This window comes from Calypte anna, chromosome 3 (genome assembly GCF_003957555.1).
Source record: "Calypte anna isolate BGI_N300 chromosome 3, bCalAnn1_v1.p, whole genome shotgun sequence".
Taxonomy (NCBI): Eukaryota; Metazoa; Chordata; class Aves; order Apodiformes; family Trochilidae; genus Calypte; species Calypte anna.
Window position 1 is genome coordinate 108,266,494 of NC_044246.1, and position 12,257 is coordinate 108,278,750.

The 12,257-nt window shown below is 42.3% G+C and overlaps 1 protein-coding gene across 1 annotated transcript in view; it reads left to right on the forward strand.

The window, feature by feature from the left end:
• Positions 1 to 12,257, forward strand: part of EVA1A (eva-1 homolog A, regulator of programmed cell death) — a 205,021-nt gene that overhangs the window by 94,859 nt on the left and 97,905 nt on the right. Inside the window, exon 5 of the mRNA XM_008490720.2 lies at positions 5,698 to 5,841. Within this exon, the coding sequence (XP_008488942.2) occupies positions 5,698 to 5,841 (144 nt within the window). The remainder of the gene's footprint in view (positions 1 to 5,697; positions 5,842 to 12,257) is intronic.

The window sequence follows — 12,257 nt, forward strand, 5'->3', positions numbered from 1 at the left end:
ACTCTGGCTCAACCTGTGTCAGTGAGCTTTCTATCATCTGTGAGGTCTTAAAGTGGTTTTTATTGCTCTGCTGTGGGATCTGAGCTTTGTGGGCTTTAAAGGGTTCTTGGCAGGAGCCTAGCTCTGCTTAGCAGTACTTGTCTCAGACTTAGTGATGGGATGTTGGCATTTTTGAGTGTCCTTCCCATACCTCTGACACATGGGATCACTTGTTTGTCACTGGTGTCAGGATGGTATTTGATACAACACCCACAGTTTGCACTTATTAGGAAAACAAGCAGCACAAGAGAGAGATGTTGCCTTGAATGAGCAGGTTATTTGGTGCAATGAGAGTTCCACTTCTTATCTTCCACTTCTGAAGACCTGGAAGATGTGAATTTGGCCAGCTGAAGGGGACCAACTCTGCTCTATCACATTTCTTGGCTTCCCTGCATCTTTTTTGATTGTGTAACTGCATGATTTATGGATAAGAGAGCCTCTGTTTTCTTGCCTCTCTGAGCTCTGGGAATGGGCATCTGGAGGTTAAAACTTCTGACCTGGAATTGCCTCCTGAGGAGGTACAAATATACTTGGATATCTCACTTCAACCCAGCTTACTAAGGATTTATTTATATTTTGAAGTTAAATTACCTACATGCATTTCATAACAGCCAAAAGGAGTGATGTTGAGTGTTTTAATACTCCTGAGACAAGGCTGTAAAAGCCATGTGTTGTCACTTCTAGAGCTCTGAGTGATGGTGGACTGTGATTTATGAGCATTCTGTAGCCTCATCTATCACTCAGCCATATCTCAGATGTATTATTGACATCTTCAGTGCTAGATAGTGAGGGAATAAAGATACTTGCATGTGACATTTTAGCACCCAGCTCCATAACCTCCTTATCACAAATCCTTTGAAGTGTTTAAGGGAGATGGTCCCATTTGGAGGTTTTTATTGCTGCTCTTACATCTTTCATGTCAATGTGTTATGTGGAGGACAAACATGTTGACAGATCAAAACAACCAAACTAATTTCAGTACCACTGTAGTTCTCCCTCAGAGTACTGCTGGCTGCTTGCCCTGGCATTGATGGGAATGCACAAGGCATTTCAGCTTTGACATTGTGTGGAGGGAAAACCAGAGAAAATTCCCTCTTGTGACTGACCAAAGGAAGTCTTTGAAGTGAATACTTTATCAAGTGTTGTCCATAGACTCAATTTTTTTTGTTATTTTTCAGGGCTGGAAGAACAGGTTGATTCCAAGAGAGTGGCTTAAGCCTTACCATGGGGAAAATAAGAATAATATTTAGATTTACTATGTAGCAGCTTGGTGTTGCCACTAGAGTTTAGCTGGGTAAATATGGGAACTTTGGATGAATTTCTGCCACTCCATTCACAAGATTGTGGTGCTCATTAGGGTTTGAAAGTCAGTGGGAACAGGGAAAACTTGCCTAAATTGTGGCTGTTTGCTACAAGAGACAAAGAAATGAAGTACTACAAGAAGCCTCCACAATGCTTTGCTAAAGTCAAAAGTTCAGCTGCTTACCAGCACTCAGAGATCAATATTGTTTAATGTCTCCAGTAGTGACCTGGGTGATAGGACAGAGTCTGTGGGTGATAAATTGAACAGAAGAGTTGCTAACAGCAGTGGTTGGGTTCCTCAGGAAACCTCAGGTTGGGTTTTCCTCAGGAAAACCTCAGTGGGCTGGAGGAACCTGATGAAGTTCAACACAGCCAAGTGCAAAGTTCTGCACCTGAGAATCCCTCTGGGGGAGAGACTGGGGTGCAGCTGACTAAAAAACATCACTGCAGAAGAAGAACTGATGGATCCTGGGGGTCAACACGATGAACATGGGTCAGTGGCTCAGTGGGTATTGGACTTTATTGGTAAGAAGATTGTAAGCATGTCAAGGAGAGGGTTTATTTACTCTGTTTCTCAATCCAGTCGTCCTCTTACCTGGGGTACTGAGGTGTCCAGTTTGGGACTTCTCAGGTACAACTGGAGCAAGCCCATTGGAGGGCCACCATTGGTCTGGAGCACGTTTCATATTGGGTTTGTTCAGTCTCAATATGAGAAACCTCAAGGTAGGATCTTACTGCTGTTTTCTGCTATGTAATAAGTGGCTCTTACAGAGGCTGCTCTTGGAAACCCATTGGAAACAAGCAAACAAACAAACCCCAAAAGCAATGAATGCAAGTTACAGCAATGGAAATCTGATAGATACAAGGAGAAAATTCTTCACCTGGAAAGGGATTTTAGCCCTGGAACCCATGCCCAGTGAGCCTGGGGAATATGAATCTGTGGAGATTTTCAAAACTTGCCTGGGCAAATTCCCAAGCAACCTGATGCAACTTCAAAGCTGTCTGTGCTTTGAGCAGCAGCTTGGGCTGGATAGCCTCCAGATATTGCTTCCAACTAAATTATTGCATGGTTTATGTGCTGAAGTCCCAGTGGGTGACTTTTGTCATGGGTGTATTTTCATTATTAAGGTCTGAAAAAAGTCTGTGTAAAAGCAGCTTTAAAAATCTTGGTGCCTTACTTTCTGTGCCTGGGATTTTCATACCCATCTATAATTGAAACACAGAGTGTCTTATGTTTTCTGCTGATTTGAGTAGTGCACCTTGAGCTGGAGCAGCCTGGCAATTGGAGAATTTAGGTTTTCACTGCTGTTTGGTGAATATGGAGGCCTGGTCTGTGCCCGAAGAAGCTGGGTATCTAGGGCTACATGTATACATATTTACATGGGAAACTATGTTAAGCTATGGCAAACCTGCAGTGCCAGGGCCTGGACACTGATACTGGAAAAAGATTTTCTGTACTGGTAAACTGTAGTGTGGTCCATGGTACGGTTTGTTGCCTTGACAATCTCATAGACAGTCCAGAACGTGGTTTGAGATTGGTTATAAGACAAGGAATCACCAATCCATTTTAGAGGATAAGAGTATTAATAGCAGAGATGTGGGCTGTTTCACCACAGTTGGCCTCAGTGCCAAATGGAAGTTTCCATTTCCCAGTGAACATGCAGCTGGACTTGGGAATTGTTAAGACACAAGTAGGGATGGCAGCATTAGGATGGGCTCTGGCAGATGGAGCTACATGGAAGAGGCTCTGTTTGGATATTATAACTCAAGATACAGCTGCATTGGCAGTGGGATGTGGAAGGGGCTACAGCAGGGTCCTACAGCCACCTGCGCGGGGCTCTCCTTCCCTGGGGAAGAAAAGATGCATCCCTGGCAAAGGGAGCATCAAGATTGTGCTCACCCTCTGTCTGCACGTCAGCTGCTCTGCACTGAATACAATGAGAAGGAGCCTGATGCCTGGCCCTGGGGCTGGCTGACCTCACATTCAGGCAGCTAAACCCTCTGCCATGGAATTCCGCTCCTTTCCTTTCCATCCAAAATGTCCTTTGGGTGAGGCCTTCTGCAAATTCATGATTTGGGAGTAGCCCTGTTTTGTTTCAGATTATATTACCTGTTTGGGGTAAACCTTGTTTGCAAAATGATGTGAAGGAACAGGGTAGCACTTAAAGAAGGGTGATAAAGATGTCTCTGGATTTGAGTCCTGCCTGGTTTCCCAATGCAGATGCTGCTGCTAAAGTCAACATGGATGGAATCTACAGCCTGCTCAGAACTGCATGGGAGGAAGGAGGTCACTGATACCAAGATATAACTTGTGGTGGCTAAAAAAGCTGGTGGTGTTAATTTAAGGGTATGTGATGGATAAAACTCCTAGAAGTGTTTTCAGTGTGCTGAATCTACAGATCTGGCACCTGAAGAACCAGTCCAGTTTGTTAAGGTGGAGGGCAGAGGCTGTAGGTTGCTACTGCTCATTCTTACCTAAGGAGTGTCCCAGGGACTGTTTCTGGTGACAATGCATGCAAAAGATTTGTGGTGCCTCTCACAGGGCCAGTGATGGTTAATTCTGTACCGTCCCCCAGGGGCAGTGTGTTCCCATGCCAGGAGATGAGGCCCCTGTGCAAACAGCTGTGGGATGCTCTGTGATTTGTGTGAGAACAATAACAAATAAAAAGAATAGCAGCACCCTCCATGAAATCCTGGGCAGTCCTTAGATGTGATGAGTTTCTCTAACTGGACATTTGACATAAAGACAATAAAGCAGGAGTGCTGCATGCCAGATGTTTCCCCTGGAACCTCTGTCAGTCATTGGATCAAAAATCCCCTAAAGTTTGGGTGGTTCAGTATGAAAATGCTCACACAGGGCTCTATTCTTTTGCCATTTGCAGAATGTGAAATAAAATGCTGCCTTTGATTTGAGAAGAATAACTAGGTTTTCCATCTAGGCTTAGTTTCCTGTGGCTTTCCCATGTCTCTCCTGGATTTTTTGTTGTGTTGGATGTAGCATTCAATAGTTATTGGGGTCCATTCTCCCTTTCCCTGTCTCCTGATTACTGACGAAGAAGTGTTTGTATTCCTTTCTCTGTAGCTTTCCTGTTCCTTTGAGCAGCAGCTCAATGTTGATGAGTTGTCTTCTGTAAAATTCTCTTTCACTTGGTCCTGGCTGGAGAGTCTGAGCAGACTGTGTAACACCTAAAAAGTTCAAGAGCTTGTCAGTACAAATAGTTTTCACCTTAGCTGAGAAAGTAAGTCCAAATCATCTGAGAGAAAATAATATTCGCAAAGATGGAATGGAATAGGAATGGAAAGGAAAGGAAAGGAAAGGAAAGGAAAGGAAAGGAAAGGGAAAGGAGACAAGGGAAGGGAAGGGAAGGGAAGGGAAGGGAAGGGAAGGGAAGGGAAGGGAAGGGAAGGGAAGGGAAGGGAAGAGAAGAGAAGAGAAGAGAGAAGAGAAAACAAGAAAAGAAAAGAAAAGAAAAGAGAAAAGAAGAAAGACAACTAGAATGTAATAGAATAGAATAGAAAATAGAAAGTCTGGACTAGGCTAGAATAGCAAAGGAAAGCAAGGCAAAACAAAGCAAAAATATTATTTCAGTTAGAAGGGGCCTACAGTGGACATTTTGTCCAAGCACCTGACCACCTCAGGGCTCACCAAAAGTTAAAAGCATGTGGTTAAGGGCATTTATCATGACCCACAAGGTGGGTGCAGCACTGTCACATCTCACAAAGTGAGCATAGCTCCCCAGATATGGGGGCCAAACCAAAGATCACATCCCAGAGAGTAGGTACCATGTTACATCCCACATAGTGGGCATGGGTAGAGTTCCCCAGAGTGGGGTTTGACCCAGGGAGATTTGGACTGGACCCCCCCTGTTTTCTAAAGCTTGTAGTTTTTCTGGATAAATACATTGGAGTGAGACAGCTAGCATCCAAGTCTTTTTCCACACTCTGCAATGATCTGTTAGTCTCTACACTCTACTGTGATTCCTTTCCCTATCTATTAAAATGAGGATACCGAGACTCAGGATACTGAGTCTTCAGACCTCTGCAGGGGAAAGGAATTATTTTTATTACAGGTAGCCTTTTTAATTTGGAATCAAGCCTCCTTTTATTTGCAGCCTCCTTTCTATAGATTTAAGAGGATTTCTGATTCTTCACCTTTCTTTTTGATAATTTCCTTTCATCAATTCACAATTCACTGGACGTGTTGGAGAGTCACATACACCTTCCCACACAAAGAAATTCTCTTTGAAAGCTCATCTGTATGCTTCTGCATCTGGATAACTTTTTTTTTTTTTTTTTTGGCAATTTCTGATGAGAACAGACAAATATTCACAACTAAGTATCCTTTTTCCTTTTTAGAGTGTCAGTCAGCTACTGCTCTTCAACTCCTGATCAAGCGCTGCCACGGGAAAAGAAGTTGCAGCATTTATGCCAGCACCCATGAGTTTGGGGATCCTTGTTACCCAGGAATCCAAAAGCATCTTAATGTCATTTACACCTGTGGTGAGTTGCAACATTTTCTTAATGTAACTCTCACTGGGGTATGTGTTTGAACAGTGGTGTTTGAGATGTTTAATGGTGCATTAAATGTTGATGAGCTTCCCGTTGTTCCACGATGATGTTTATTTGATGTGTTTATTTGGTACTCTTTGTATCACCTGAGTACTCATTGGCTTGATAAAAAAAGGAGAAAAATATGGAAATGATATTTTGTTAGCCCATTCAATACTGCTTCTACAAGACAAGAAAATCTGGTGGTGGAGTGAAGGCTCTGGTGGATGCTTACATCCTGATTTTTAGCATCCTGATGCTTCATTTGACCGCAGCAAAGTTGTGGTTACCAGTAGGATCCTAATTACTTTGTTCTGTATTTCATTTAGTGTAGCAGAATAAGACAGTCATCAGTCTACGCAAATCCACATCATCAGTAGAAAATTACTCCCAAAATCTTCTGGTGAACATTGGAATATTTTCCTAGCAAAATACTGTTATTTCTCAAAAGCAAACCCAAACAGTTTGGAGCTTAAGTCATGGTGTTGAAGAGACACTACTCCTTCATTAGTCATCTTATTTTGTAACAGAGAAAAATTGTTCCTCTATGAGCTCTGTGGTGTGAAAACAACGTCAGGTCTGTCTTCTCTCAGTGGTGGCATCTTGGTGATTTGTAGCTGCTGTATTTGAAAATATTTTCTTAAGGGTTTTGCTTATATAGTTGTTGCTAGGATCCATTCAGTCTCTCTCTGTTTCATGCTCCATCCACCTGGAAGTGGAAATTCTGGTACTATTTTTGATCTGCTGAGCAGATGGCAGAGCATGCAGGAGAAGTGCTGGCTGTGTCCTCAGACAGCAAGAAGTCTGTGGGTCAACCTCTGTCTATAAATGCAGAATCTGATAGGTGGTAATTGAGATGAAGTTCCATATAGCATTTTGTACAGTTGCACATGTACAGCACCTTGAAAAGCAGAGAAACTGATGCAGGAGTGTCAGGCTCTGAGCTCCTGCCTGGGCGTTGATCCATTTGGCAGGAGTAGCAGGAGGGTTGAATTTTGTTTTTTTGTTTTTGTTTTTTTTTCTTTTTCATTTGGCTTCTTAGTTTTTCTGTTTGAAATTATGTAGTAAGAAGTAGCAAGCCTATCCATGTAAAGTCCTATGACTTTTCCAGCCAGGAAGGTGACTATTTTATATGATTTTTCTCATAAAGAGACTGGAGAAAAGCTTATGTTCATTGGGACTTGACAGAAATGAGGGCAGTGCAGTGAAACAAGAGCCCCACAACTTAAAAATCCAGACACAAGCCAAACAGAGCCCCATGATGCATTTCCAAGAGGACATCTCCTCCAAAGGCCTCCAGAGCCTTATTCTGGCATTGGGGTCCTGGTCTCAAAGTCCACTATAAAGGGCATAAATGATCCCTTAATCTGACCTTAACTTTCCTAGCCATGGCCTAACTGCATCAGGAAATGAGTCAGGCTGGAGAGCACAAAATGTCATGTTTGGCTTTTCAGCGAGTGAAGTTTGCCTCATCCTTTAAAGGTGGCCATGGCTCCTTTTCAAATACATGATCTCAGACATGTCTCTGAGATGGATTTTGCAACGATCAGGCACAAATTTCTCCCCTCAAACAGCAAAATCCTTCAAAATATGAAAGCCAAATAAACAAGAAATCAAATTCCAGTCTCCTGTGCTTGTGATGGACAGACCTAAATCCTGGCATTCTTTTAAAAGAAATAAACCCAAGCATTTTCATGTTCTTATGGTTTAGAGAACAATTGCAGTGTAGAAAACTTCCTATTGGATATTTTAGCTTTCCATAAATCTTGCATGTGTGGTTATTGTTCCTGGTATGGTGTTCTGCTTTTACAAAACCCATGGGAATGAAAGGGGACAGGCAGAGTGGTAGAAGGGACTGTCACCCTTTACGTTTGGGTCACTTTCCTGTAACCTGTACCTAGATGCATAACCCTGTTCCCCACCTCTTGCTGTTGGAAGCACTTGATCCCTGGAGTGCAGGATGCAGCTGGTATTCCCTGGAGAGCAGCAAAAGTTGGAGGGTGACCCTGGCATAGCTTGAGAAACATGATGAGTGTACAGAATAGGTTTCTCTGAGCATCACTTCAGCTTTTTGTGTTGCTGCTTCAAGTGAGTAACTCCATAACTCTCTGAGATCCCTGGCCAGCATTACCCACCCCATATGCTGCTTCAGAAGAGGTGGTGAGAGCAAAAATAGCAGTGGAGTTGTCAGTGAGGGTAGGAGAGCCTTCCTCATTTCTTCCTCATTTCTTCCTCATTTCTTCCTCATTTCTTCCTCATTTCTTCCTCATTCCTTCCTCATTCCTTCACAGGCATTTCCCACGTGAGAAAGTGCAATAATTTCTGGGGATGGAGCAGCTGATTGCTGCTAAGTCATGGGGAGGGCTGGAAAGACAAAAGTACATCTTCAGCTGACAGCAATGAATGAAAAACATCTCTTGATTGAAGAATTTATGAGGAGACAAAAGATAATATGAATTGAAAACTCATGTGTTGCTACCAGAAATCATGGACCTTTTACTGACATGGACTTTCTGCTGGTGTTGGCTGTGTAGAGCAGTGCTGGTGATCAGCTAGGGAGGTGACTTATTGCCAGCCTTGCCAGGAGAACATCTGGAAGAGACTCTCTGATCAGTAGGTACAGACTATTCCCTGGCTTGAAAGCAGGAGCTGAGCACTGTGCTGGGTCCCTAAGAGGTCAGTGGATGAGGCAACAGCTTTGCTTGCTTTAAGTCATGAACAATTTTCTTGGAGGGTAATTTTTCCAACCTTCATGTTTTATTGAGCATGAAAATTCCTGCCAGAATGCACAACTTTATTGATGAGTCTGGTTTTAAGTAAAGGTGTCATCTAGCTTTTTGCTGTGGTTTTTGGAATAATTTGTTGTTATTATTCCAACCACTGGTCGTGTCTCTAGTCAGCAGCCCTCTGTATCATATTATATCCCTTTGCATCTTGTGTTAAATGCCTGTTGGCCTCACTTAGTTGAGAGGGAAATGCTACAAGCTGCCATGTATGTACAAGATGATTGAAACAAGCAACAAACTGGCAGCTCGATGTGATGGGGAGCTCTCATCTGCATTAGGGTCCCATTAGCTCAGCCATAGAAACAGATGCAAAATCCTCCAGTGTAAAATCATTCTGAACCCAAAGCTTGGCAGGAGCTGAAATACTCAATTTTGGCCCAAAGCCAGTTTTAGCTCAGTTAGTGAGGAAGGTGGGATTTTCCAGTGTGCCGGGTCCCATTGCTGCATTGATAAATGCATCAGTAATTTTATTTTAAAAGGAAAAGGCAAGTTAATTCTGGGAAATCAAATAATATGAATATGTTGTGGGGTTGTTCTCTGAGTGTAGCAGCTGTGACTAGAGGGAGATATAAAAATTTTAGCTCTGCCTATTCTTTTACTTACCCTGAAACTCTAAGAGGATAACAGCAAATAAGCAAAAAATAATGCTGGTATTAATTGCTGCTCGTGGTTTTGTACTTACTGATAAAAGCTGCTGTATTTCTGACCTTTCCTAATTTCTTAATTGTCCACTTAGCTTCAAAGACTCCCTTGAATTCTCCTCATCTTCTTCATCTCTAGTGTGCTAAACCTGGTTTTTTCTTTTTTTGCCTCTACTGAAGTCTTAACTCAGCAGTTTATTAAAACATTGTGTTGGATTTTTTTCATGCTCACAATGCCACTTTGATTCAAGGAAGTTTTTAAGTGTGTGCTTTATTCTAAGACCCGAGCATAAATACCATGAAAGTTAAATATTTTCTCAACTACTTCCTTGAGTGGGGTCGAGGGGCTTGCCTCTGTATAAAGAAAAACCTTATTCTTAGCACTGAAAGTCAAGAGAAGGGAGCAATCCAGAGTGCCTGCTGTCCCAACCCTCTGCAGTCAATGGAGACTGGAGATGTGAACCCTCTGCTAAGCACCCTCTGTTCTTTAAGCACAGGCATCGGGCAGAAAAGGCCCAATGAGGGGAAAAAAAGAAAAAAGACAAGGATTGTGGATTTCTTTGTGTCAAGGTGTGTTTCCATGGGTTGGCTATCAGTCCTGATAACTGGTGACTTTTTAGTGCCTTCATTAGACGTATATTAAAGAAAATAGAGGACCTTGGGTGTATTTTTGATGTGAACATCAATTGTGTGTTTAGCTGTGTGTTGTGCCTCCTGCTTGATTCATGCTTGAGGAGTCATTGAGCTGGGAGTTAATGAACTGCCATGGTAACTCCTAAATTGCTTGGAAAACCCTGCAATCCTGTCACATCAATAATCTTGCCATCCTGCTTTATGAGGCAATAAGATGGGTCTCAGAGGCCAAGTCCTTCATGTCCCAGTGAGAGAACCAGGCAGGAAAAGGATAAAGAATGAGCACAGGGACAGCAGCTGCTGTTTCATGGGGTCTGGGAGACCAAATGGGGTCAATGAGATGTGGTAGAGATGCCCTAGGGTGATGGGGGGGTGCTGACCTTTGCTTTCTCTAGGTGCTTTGGAAAGCAGTCTGGCTTTTTCCAAAATGTTGTGTAGAAACAGATATTCTATCAAGTTGGACTACAGGCAGGGGCTGTGTTAGGCCAGAGAGATCTGAGGTGGTTGCTTTCATGATGGTGATAAGGAGAGAAGAGCTACATAAATTCTTCCCTCTCTTCTCAAAGGAACAGTTCTCTAGCCCATTAGTTCCTGTGCAGTAGATCTGTCACTGCCTCAGGCTGTATGAATGTAATGGTCTCTTTTGCTCTTAAAATGTATGAATTCATGAATGTAGGAAATGTATTTTTATCACTGCAAAAACGTTGCCTAAAAAAGTGATGTCCAAATTCTGAAAAAATATAGAAAAGGAGAAATTCCAGAGTTCAGAGAAAAAAAGTCTTTTAGACCCTTTTGAAATAGGGCAATGCAGAAAGGGCCTTGCTAGGGAAAGAGAGACACAGAATATGTAATGCAGACTTTTTTCTCCAAAAGTTGAAATAAAATTGATGGTTACAAAAAAGTAAACATTTTAGACAACCTTGCTCTAGGGATGTTCAAATGAATATGTAACGTTTGATAATGCCTGTTTAACTGTGATTCTCAGATCTCATAAACATGTATAATTAAAACTCATGGCCACATAGTTTGACCTACTAAATAAAGAAAGAACAGAACAATGATGTAATATAATTCATTATGTGGCTGTTTTCAATGTCAAGACACTGGGTTCAGAGATGGTCTGGGACATCTGTTCAAATCCTGTCTTATTTTCCTAAGATAACAGAAGTTTGCCTAGAAATTTTTGTATCAAGCCTATGCTTCTCTTCAAGCTATAATGTAGTTTTTAAAAAGCCATCCAGTCCTCATGTAATAACTTCAACAATAAAACATTCATGAAGTGGGATTCATCTGACCAAGGGCAGACACATAAGAGATAGAGACTTATAGTGCAGATGTTCCACCTGAGAAAAATTCTTGTTACAGGTAAGGGAAACAGCTACTTTTGAGGCACAAATCACCTCAGCCTAAAGAAGGTGCCCAAAAGAGATGAATTACATATTCAAAGTGACAGTTCTCCTGTACTGACTATAAGGGCAGCTTCCAAGTGCTTAGCTGAAACTTTGCTGTCTCCATGTAGGACCTCTACATTGCAGAGAGCTACATCTGCTTAGATGGCTTTCAACCACCATGTTCTTACACAAATGCTTTTTTTTGGTCAAAATTATCACTGCTACATAATGGTAATACCAGTGTTTCCTCCTTACATTTAGTGGTTACCATTCCCACTATTTGACTGGCTTTTAAATTGTCATAGATTTACCCAGGTGAAAATGATGTTTATTTCAGTACTTAAGGGGGATTTATTCCTCTTAACCTTGAGAAATTACCTATAGCCAGACAGCAGGGTTAATGCTGAAAGAGTTCTCAAATAGCAGCTTGGTGTCTTGCACCCCAGCTCAGGGTTGTATCAATCTCCAGACTTTGGTTTGGAGAAGGATTTTCCTGTTAATTGGGTTTGCCTGGGCCTGACACCCACTGAGGTCCTCTGCCTACCTTTCAGCTACATTTTCCCCTGATGTTTCTAGGAGCTGGGGTAGGGTCTGTAGCTTTGCTGTCTTCTTTGACTGGCTTTCAGATTTTTATTCTTTTCCTTTTGATCTCAAGGGTGGATTTGCTGTTGGCTGCCAGGGGCTGGTATGGGAGAGCAGGCAGAGGAGATTTACATTGGTGATGTAGCGGGTGCTGCTTATTCCTGCAAGCAAGGACTACTGGGCTTGTTGAACCTTCTTCCAGCCTTTAACACATTTCCATCCAGGGGAAAGAAGAGCAAGAACCTTGTTTCTGCCTTCAGAATCTTAGATTTCACTTTCAGAAATACTCATCCTTCACAGGACCTGTTAAGAAAACATGCAGTAAGTAGTGTAGC